General features: G+C 37.3%; 1 protein-coding gene across 1 annotated transcript; it reads right to left on the bottom strand.

Annotated features, from left to right (window-relative positions):
- Positions 1 to 1,356: 1,356 nt before the first annotated feature.
- Positions 1,357 to 9,618, bottom strand: LOC108681162 (major facilitator superfamily domain-containing protein 1-like). The gene is made up of 10 exons (XM_018170163.2): positions 9,137 to 9,618; positions 7,814 to 7,969; positions 7,149 to 7,299; positions 6,686 to 6,811; positions 6,147 to 6,352; positions 5,547 to 5,757; positions 5,016 to 5,229; positions 4,577 to 4,674; positions 4,073 to 4,185; positions 1,357 to 2,578 (listed from the first exon to the last, which is right to left on the bottom strand). The coding sequence occupies exons 1-10, from the start codon at positions 9,204 to 9,206 to the stop codon at positions 2,298 to 2,300; spliced, it is 1,626 nt and encodes a 541-aa protein (XP_018025652.1). The 5' UTR covers positions 9,207 to 9,618; the 3' UTR covers positions 1,357 to 2,297.
- Positions 9,619 to 10,496: the final 878 nt, after the last annotated feature.

Genomic DNA, 10,496 nt, shown 5'->3' with positions numbered 1-10,496 from the left:
TTTTAGCTCACGACATTGGGGTTAGGTTTCAGAAAGCATAGTTCTGTTACAAAATCTATCGTCCTTCGACGAGCGACTTCCACAGCTTCGCTAAATTACGTAACTTTTAGCTCACAGCATCTGAGGTTAGGTTTCAGATAGCATAGTTCTGTTCCAAAATTTATCGTCGTGCGACGCGTGGCCATTCGACCGTAGGCTGATTCGACACACGGGACAGATACGGACGGCTCCCGCGAGCTCCGACCGGGTGGTGTAAAAGTTTTTCGCGTATCGGCAGACGACGCTGGGCCATACGACGTCAGGCTTATTTTCCTGTGGGCTGATTGGTCTAATTTAATGGATGTGATCTGTCTGGTGGCGTGTGGCTGATAATGTTACAGTCATGAAGTGTTGTAGGCTACGTTCTTCAGGGAAGGGATCATGATAGTCCATTCGAAGCAAGGCAGTGGTGGTCTCCGACAGGCGTCCCATTTCAATCAGTGTTAGCTTTTCACAAAAGTCTCGTTTCAAGTCGTTTGAGGTTTGTTTGGTTGTCGTTCAGTTTGTTTAGTATTGGTTAATTGGTCTGAATCAAATGAGAACAGTGCAGTCAGTCGCTCAGTCACTAGGTACTAGTCGGTGTGTTTAGTGGGTAGAGTCTTGTAGATTTAGAGGACATAAAACTAGTAGATCTATTGATAGTGTTGTGCACTGTGCTATCAGCTACCTATCTGTTATGTGACTCTTCAATGTTCAGATGATCTGCATTCCTAAAGTGTTGTTGTATATTGAGGCCAGTTAAATGGTCAATATTTGTACTCTTTACCTTGCTCCATACCTACAAATTTTACAAAGCTAATGAATAGACTTATCAATAATTGTTTACCCAAAAGTCCCAAAGTGGTAAACACTGCCTTGCCATTCTTGTAGGCAATAACTACACTTTTTAGCCATCCAAATACTGTTATTGTTAGTATGCTAATTGCAGCATATAAGAATAACATTTCAAAAAGACAGAAAAGCTGAAAAAAAATCAAACAAATAAAAAAATCATGAAAAATAAATTTTCTATTACACCTCCTCCGATGAAACAATTTTCTCCACCACCCCAATGAAAGCGTTTTTACTTCACCGCCAGGATAAAAACGTCTCTTACTTCACCGCCCGGTTGAAAACGTTTTTATTTCACCGCCAGGATGAACTTCACCGCCCGTACGAAAAATGTATTTTACTTGATGAAAACGTTCTTCACTTTACCGCTCGGATGAAAACGTTTTCAACTGTCGCGGCATGCTTCCTAAATTATTACGGTCTTCACCGATTATAGGTACCATTCGCCTTACGCCGACTTGACAGTGATGAAGAAAGAAAAGAGAATCCAAATTCACCATTTATTCTACCTTGTCAGCATAAAAAACCTGCACATATAGAATTGCATCATAACTATTGCATCAATTTTGTTATTCTATGAGCGTTTAAATAGGCATGATTAACTAATTATTATTGCATTGAACATAAATATTCGGAATGTACTACAGCATTAAATAAAGAGAAATTTAAAAACTTTTCTTTCTCAGAACAAAAGCCCAAAGTATGGAGCCCAAAGTATGGACATTTCACAACTTCCAGCGATTCAAACTAATTTAAGCTGTATGTCAGAGCACAAGAAATCAGCTACATAAGATAGGCAACTAAGCTAGTAATCTTAGTTAGTCTCTCAACAGCACCAATCACACGACGTCAGAGCAGGCGTGCCTTTTTTGAATGTCAAGACGTGGTTTATCCATCTGGCGGCCGCGGGCGAATAAGGAGCGCACAGAAAGAATATTTAATGACTGCTTCTCGTGCAAACTTCCATCATACATCACTTTGTCAAAATGAAAAACATGAGCTCTCTTCTTTGATATCACTACAATAGTGGAAACAATACAATGACTCCTATTACTTGACTCAGCTTTCTGCTCTGCCGACCGAAGTACGGCGACCCTCACTCTATGGCGGCATTCTTTAAGAGGGCGCGCGTCCCTCACTCTAAACAAGAACCGTCAATATTTGTAATTTATTGATATGTTCTTCTACAGCATTGCGACATTCATGCATTCACTCGATACAAAATCACTCTCCTAGTGACACAATTCATGAAATAATAATCATAAGACACAAGAAGGTCTCCTGTCTTCGTCCTAGACAAACGAAGACACGAGCACTTAACAGGAGAACCGTGAGCGACTAGCGCTTGGCAGCACTGAGCTCGCGGTGACGTGCCTGATGGTTACGCTCTGGAGCGTTTTCGTACGTCTAGCGTTTACATTATACTTTTACACGTTCAAGTGAACGTGACAGGCAATGCCGAGTTTGCTCTCCTGGTCGACTGGCTCCTTTTTCTCTATTTCCTCCATGACGACCTTTTCACCCTCATCAGTTTTTGACAGCTTGCCATCCTTGTCCTCGTTCTCACTGATCTTCTTGAGCGCGGCTTCTTTCAGAAGTTTTTCCACCCGAGGAGACACAATGCCTCGCTCCTTGTTAGGCTTCATGAGGTAGCCGCCGTCTTGTATCATGTCTACCACGTAGATCACGCCCGTGCTGCCCACAGCCACTGCGAGCCAAGCACGTCAATGTTTCTACACTGCATCAATGGGATTTTGCGATTCCAAATGGGAATCGCATACAGTAACTTGAACTAATCCAATCAAATCATTTACTAGGAAATTTATTTTTAATTTGAATTTCAAATGAATAATTAATAAGCATTTAAAAATTACTTTTCAAAGACAACACTTCTGAAGAATCCAGTGTCTTGATTGGATGTTACACATGTACAGGGTGTTTCAGAATTAAGTAACCCTTTTAATTTGTTAATAAATAAAAAACTAAGAACGTTATGAAGTTGAAACTTGTTTTATTTAAAAGAAGAACATTTTCATGGTAATATTGTATCATAGTTACGTCATTATCCTGTATAGCTTGCTAAATTTGTGTTTAATTATCAAGCCTTAAATTTTCATCATGATTCGCTACAGCAAAGAAGAAAGAACAAAAATTATCGCTACAGTCAATAACGATGTCAATAACAGAAGTTCAACGTGATTACAGGATCCATTTCAAAACAAGGATCCTTCAAAAAACACATTTAAATATCTTTATCGAAAATTTGCGGATATCAAAAATTTGCACTCTCGTCAGAAACACTAATGAAGGTTATGAAAGCAACGAAGAAAAGAGCCCTATTTTGTCAAAACAATTGTGGTGGGCATTTAAAAGATATTATATTTAAAAACTAGGATACAATATTACCATAAAAATGTTCTTCTTTTAAATAAAACAAGTTTCAACTTCATAACGTTCTTAGTTTTTTATTTATTAACAAATTAAAAGGGTTACTTAATTCTGAAACACCCTGTACAATGAATTTCTAATTTTATTTTAAAATATAAAAAAAAACTATTTTTCAATAATTTTTTTATGATATCAAAATTTTGTAAATTTTCAATGTTATTTATTCTGTCAACTGATTCAGTTATTGTCTCTGAATTTATGCAATTGTGCAAAATTTCAGATCGATTGGTCAGGTCAAATTGTGTCATATATGGATTATAAGATTTGTAGCAGAAGAAATCATTTTAAATTTTTTTTACGCAAGTATGCAAAATTTCAGATCGATTGGACAGGTAGGTAGAAGTGTGTCAAATATCGATAATTTGTGGCTGACAAAATTATTTTTAATTTATTTAATATTTAAAAATTTTTTTAATTTTTAAAATCATTCATCATGCATTGTCTCTAACATAATGCAAGTCTGCCAAATTTCAGATCGATTGGACAGGTAGAAGTGTGTTAAATATCGATTATAAGATTTGTAGCAAACAGACAGACAAATAACAAGAAGTGAAGTTAAAGAGAAGTGTTGTAAAAACAACTCTGTTTTCAGAATTTACCGTCTATATAAACAGGAAAAATCGGTTGAAAAAATTGCAACAGTCTGCTAAGTGCACCAAGGAAAGGAAAGTCCAAGGGGCTTTTATTTAGTATTAGAAACGTGAGTGGAGAATGAGAGTAAATTAGAAGCAATAACAGAGAGAGTGATACTCACGGCTGAGACATATCAAGTTGAGCACTTCCATCATCAGGTAGCCGTAGTTGTCAACTAAAAATCCTGATAGCATGCTGATCAGCGCCAGCCCCAGGTTTAGAATACTCTGCATTCTGCAGAAACAAGAAACTTCAAAGCAGGAAAGTACATAAAATAGAAACATCAGCAAGGTCTTAACAAATACGAAAACGAGGGAAAATTAACAAGCTAAAAAGCTCAGTCAGAGGTTTATAATTTATATAAAATCCTGACGATGGAATTGAATGCAAATTAATTGCAAGCGTGCATTGTAAAAATAAAAGCAATTACGGGAGTGTTGAGCAGGGAACCCCCAAAATTTTTTATAGCGGAACTTTCTGCATCAATGAATAAGTAACCAAAACAATATGAAAGTTTTTCAGAGAAAGTGTTACCAATAAAGCTGCGTTTTACTTTTTGGAATTTCCAAGTGCCTAATGAAAACAACTCATGACGTTGCCGCCCATAACAGCCACTAATTCTCACATGCCGTAAGCAGTGCCCAGCTGCGACTCAGGCAGGATGAGAGCCACCATTGGCCAGAGAGAGCACGCCAACAGCGAGCAAGACAGGCTCATTATGCACTGAAATATAGTTCCAAGTGTGCATCTGTGCATCATTTAAGAGTAACTTTCACGACTGATGCTCTTCAAGGCTGATAAATTCCTGCAATCAATTAATGTAAAGATGAAAACAGATGTGAAATTTAATTCCAATGCTGACTTGAAAAAAACTGACAATAAAGGCACAGGGATGCAATAATGTTATACAGTACAGGTTCCTTAAGAAATAATTTACGACGTAGCAAACGATAGGTTAATTAAATTATTCAAGGAGATGTGATGTTAGCAGCGGCAGTAAGTGAACTTTAGCTACAACAGTTCTGTCTGTTTATAATTTTAGAGAAATGATTTTACCAACGGACCATAGGGATGTAGGGGTTGATGAATGTGAAGGCCATGATCGCATGTGCGCCCATGGTTCCAAGGCAGGCAAGGCCAACCCACATGATGTTACGTCCCGTCTTGTCCACAACAAAGCCAAACATTGGTGACGCAAACGCTGAGATTATGTTCGCGACGCTGGATACAGAGTTTGCTTTAGCACTGCTTAACCCGTACTTGTACATGAAGAAAACTCTGTGCAACAAAACTGTCATAAGTGATACAAACCTTATACTTATAAATAGATAACCATAGCGCAACACATTAGTTTGCGTAAAAAACCATCTGCTAAAGATACTTGAAAACATTGAATCGAAGTAAAGAGAGTAAAAGAATCATATACTGGTTCCTATTCTGTGACGCGCCGAAATACAATCAAGAAGGAAATACTAGCTTACCATGAGTCATAGACTGCATATGAGTGTTAACCATAATATTCATACAATTCGCAAGAACTGATAGAATGCCTTAGATTTTAGGAAATATTTTGTATCAAATAATTATACACGCACTTGGAGAGTCCAATAAAAGGGTAGATGGTAGGGTAGAAGGTGACACAGGTAATACTGATCAGCCAGAAGCTCAGCGGGAATTTACCGATATCTTTCAGTTGAATTTTCTCTCCAACTTCAGCTGATGCCACACGTAGAACCTTGCTTCGTCTTCTATCTAAGATAGCAAGAACTATGGCGCAAATGAGCGAGAAAACGCAAGTGAAGCCACCTGAAAAAAACTCACTTAAGCTTCTAAGTAGGAACGTCTCAACGAAACAATTCATGATAAGAAATGTGTATGATTCTAAATTATTTACCCTGAATGATCAAAATTGAGAATAAAAATTTTGGCTATTCACATAATCATAATGAGGTAGGCAACAGAGTTGTTAGAATTTGAAAACCTCATTATTCAGCAAATCATTCAATACTTGTAAGCATAGTTAGTTCCACATGTCTTTATAGAGCCTACAACAAAAATTTAAGTTACACCAGTAACTGCACAACAATGGTCAAGAACATTCAAACTTGATAATTTGTAATTAATAAAAAATAATTATGATCCTGTTCGTTGCACTCATACTGATGTTTATTGTAACACGACCCTTGCAGCCTTACCGACGGCGAGGGTAATTCCCAACGCAACATGCCCGACGTGCGTCTGATCAACCCAGTTATAGATGGGCTCCATGACAAGGAAGTTGACGGTAGAGGCAACCATGGTCATGGTACTTATTAGGCCAAACACGGTGTTCAGCTCCTTGCCTTTAAACCAGCTTACGGCGTAGGCACTCTGTGCTATTATCAAGCTCTCACCACCAACGCTGTACAAATTCAAACCATTAACTTCATAAATAGTGAGATGGAATCATTGACTCGGAAGAAGTACACTATTCAAAGCAATTGTACATACAGAGGGATAAATGCTCTAACTAAGAATATTCTTTTAAGAGTTTCTCTTTTGTATGAATTCACACTCCGATGAAGGGAGGCATTCTGACTGGCATTCTGGCACTTTGAATTCCTAAATTCACATATTAGGTTATCAAGATAATTTTTAATTCAAATATTAGGTTATCAAGATTTCCCATTGAAGAATACCCAAAAACTAGTATTTTATAAGAATAAGAATAACCTGATCACTTATCGTGACAAACCCATAAACAAATCGACCAAGTTGCATGCACCAGAATGCATTAATAAGTGCACCAAACGCAAAGATGAAGTGACCAACAGTCACAATTGTTGAGAAGATGAGCGTACCCAGTCTGATCCCGAATATTCTGCAGAGAAAAGAATGAAATATATGAATGTTTCATATATTAATAGATTTATTACAACAGATGTAGCAAATAATAATAAAAGCATCAAGAATAGAGGTCAGGTGGCATTTGTCAAAAAGTTTCCTCAATAATTTCTGGGATCAAAAATTCACCATTTTGGTGCTTTATAGAAATGATGTTGAATTTAACAACCTGAGTTGAAATTACAATAAATCAGATGCAAAAATCACAAAGCTTCATGTCCTTTCAAAAAAAAAAAATTATAAACAATATAAAGTTTAAAATATGCTTTAGTTAAACACATTTGTAGAATTAATGTCATCATATTATTGCTTGCCTATCAATGAGGAAGCCACCAACAAAGCACAGCACAACATTTGGCCATGAGTATAGAGAATACAGGGTGGAGAACTGCAGAGTTGAGACATTCATATCTGTCTTGATCTCGTTTTGTAAGGATGCTGGACTGTAGTAACAGAAGGTGTTGCCTGCACACAAGTTACATGTGAGAACAATGCTTTCAAGCATTACTGATTCCAAGTTGTGAAATGCAAAAAATTACTTTAAACAATCGATTAGTGGCATAATAATAAATAAATGCATCAAAATAAACTTAATTTATCTAGCATAGTGAAATTTTTGACACAATAAAGAAGGGTTTTGAGAGAAAACTCTTCCAATGTATCTGATTCATTGCTTCAAGTTATTGAACAAGTTCATGGTAGTGAAGATTTCATTACTAGAAGCCTAATTGCTTCCTGGTACCTACAGAAGATGTTATAAATTACCAAGGTTTACAAGTTTAATAATAGGTAATTAATCAATAAGAAAGGAGTCAGAAAACAACAATTTTCTTCTAAAAGATTACAAGCCACAGATATTTTAATTTCTGTATAAGCTTATATATAGAACAGCAAGATGTTTCTATTGCAATGCCATAAATAAATTTTGGATTCTTCTAAGTAATAAGAAACATCAGTTGTATGATAAACATGTACTAACCAAAACCAATGAAGCAAATGAAGATAAAACCCACTAATCTATAGGGGCCTTGTTTGGGATCACAGCAGCGGGATCCCAAGCAGCCTGTCTCAGCCACCCAAGATCCTTCACTGATGCTGGGGCTTTCTCTTCCACTGCCATTTGTCTGATTCGTGTCTGCAATGAACATCTCAGCATGATTTACATTTACAAGTATACAAGTTTTAAAAAATGGCGATAATTAGGATTTTTTAAAATAAATAACTAAAGATATTATTTGAGGTGGGTAACAAGTAAAAGTATGCTTGCATAAGTAGATCTCACTTGAATTTATAAAATGCAGTTACTGTATGAAACATTTTCTGTCATGAGTCTCTCAGATATTTGTGGTAGATGACTAGATGTCAATAAAATCCAGATCTCATTTTAGTACCTATACTTCTTATTGGGAGTCCATCTTCACCTGAACATGATGTTCTCTGCAAAACAGAGTTACATCAGAGGCAGAACTTATATAAAAATTAAGGTAATTTCTCTGAACGGTCCGTCAGCAACAAATGAGCTATTCAAGGCAAAAAAAAAAAAAAAATTATTCAGATTTCTACCTAGGCAAAAGTAATCTTTAACATGAAGAACTACCTTGGCGTGGCACATCAAAATAATATCTTGTCAAAGAAACATTCCCGTCAAGGTTATACAGACAAATAATACAGTAAAAACTGCCTGGTTAAGTTACACAAAAGGGAATTTACAATAGCAATTAATTCAAAATCCATTGGCATTTAGATGCATTAGCACAATCACTTTGATTGTTCAGTGAGCTAGAAGATCAGTAACACCAAACAGAGCAATGAATGACAGGTGGGGAAAATCTGGATAATCTCATAAAAATGTTGTGGCAACTAAATTAATTGGAATATTAAAAATTTAAAAATAGTGGTGAAGTTCAACATTTTTCCTATCTATGATTCTATGTAGCATATAGAAAGTTAGAAAATCATGCATTTACTGCCTCTAAAAATCCCTTAAGAAGAGTGAAAAGTGAAATTTTGGAACAGTACCTCATCTAAGGTCTGTAGCAAAAAAATACTTGCCAATTGTTTTTTTTACCTTGTTTGGAACATTTTTAACAATTTGGGCCTTCGGATCTTCCCTGAAGCCTGAACATTTGAGTGAACAAGTCAAGAAAAGAAGAAGAATTGGAAACAGGCAATTGGCCTATATCTTCAGGCCTTCAGCTCAGCACCCTGCACTGCAGCACTGACACTTCTATTCTAAGTCACAGATAGATGGAATGACATTAAATGATTGATGATAAAATCTTCAAGAAAAATAGGCTATTACCATCAGTTAAAGGACTTCCAGCTGGCTTGCTGATTTCTTGACCAGTACCTTCTTCTTGACTGTCACTCATCTCAGCCAGAAAATAGATTGACTGGAATAAATAATTGCTATTTAAAAGCTTTAGCAAAGAAACGCAGCAGTCAGTGTTTAGTGACAAGACCAACTTCTGACCAAGGTCACTCACAATCAAACGAACGAACAGGAGTGCAGCCGTGACCCGTGAACTACTAATTTTGTGCACCAATCAGCCCTGAATGGCTTCCCTACTTTATTGCCTACCTAGCAATAGCATATTTCCATATGACTAGTGCTAGTGGTGGGCACTGGGCACAGCCATGGTTGAACTACGGTAGTATATAGTTGTTGTTGTTGTTAGCAGCTTGAAGGTGAGGAAGTAGCTGCCTGATGACCACTTGTTACACCTGGACTCAGCAGGATTTACTTGGAAAGTTTCAGTATTATTTCACTGGTTCTTTGAGATCTTATTCAATGGTTAGGAGCTGCAAGGCCACAAGTGAATCTGAGAAAATGACCCAGTATAGAGATGTCTCACCTACAACGAGCTTCAAAGCATGTAATATGGCAATCATAGTATATAGTTAAACCATGGGCACAGGCGCACAGCTAACCAAAAAGTTAGCTTTGATAATCGTTAATCCGCTAACTGAAAAGTTAACTCTCATAACGCTAAACCAATAAATTGCCGACGCATTTAGCTGAATTTACTGCTAATTACTATCTCACAGTAGCTACATCAATTTTGCTTTGGCTTAATTTTTGGGGGCTCTAAAACTTACTCTTAGATAAACAGACGTAGCCTACCAGAGATATGAACTTTTGATATGTTGTAGCATTGACAAGGAGCTTTTCAAAAAAGGGTTACAATGATAAGATCAGGGGTCGTATTATCAAAACTTCTTCTTTTCGGGGTGTCTACACTGGGTAGACTGTAGACATTTTAAAATTTGGTAGACATAGACGAAACATTTGCGCAGGAAGCTACGTAACGGGGTCGCCTGCCGAAGACCACGGGAGCGCAGCCGTGCACCACCAATTTTGTGCACCAATAAGCCCTGGATCTCTCCGGATATCCACCAATCAGCCGTGCACCACTCGGCTTTGTCCTCCTCCGGCCTTGACCACCACCTGCCGTGCACCACCAGGCCGCGNATCGAAATGCAAAGGAACAAGGTTTGGTAAAAATAGTTGGAGCTTTAAGAAACTTGTGTGTAGAAGTCACCATTGCTGAAGTTCGAAAGAAAATCCATACGTTGCGTTCACAATTCCATCGTGAAATTAAGCTGAAACGAGAATCGACCAAATCTGGCGCAGGTGCTGACCAAGTGTACAAACCGAAACA

The sequence above is a fragment of the Hyalella azteca genome, unplaced genomic scaffold, assembly GCF_000764305.2.
Source record: "Hyalella azteca isolate HAZT.00-mixed unplaced genomic scaffold, Hazt_2.0.2 contig5366, whole genome shotgun sequence".
NCBI classification, from domain to species: Eukaryota; Metazoa; Arthropoda; class Malacostraca; order Amphipoda; family Hyalellidae; genus Hyalella; species Hyalella azteca.
This window is presented reverse-complemented; position numbering and strand designations above follow the sequence as displayed.

What these genes read in the sequence shown, in the direction of transcription:
- LOC108681162 (XM_018170163.2), bottom strand. Translation starts at nt 9,206, where the DNA reads ATGAGTGACAGTCAAGAAGAAGGTACTGGTCAAGAAATCAGCAAGCCA. An exon ending in CATTTGCTTCATTGGTTTTG is followed by an intron (nt 7,300 to 7,813) that starts GTTAGTACATGT and finishes ACTTGTGTGCAG; the next exon opens with GCAACACCTTCTGTTACTAC. An exon ending in GGGAATTACCCTCGCCGTCG is followed by an intron (nt 5,758 to 6,146) that starts GTAAGGCTGCAA and finishes AGTTTTTTTCAG; the next exon opens with GTGGCTTCACTTGCGTTTTC.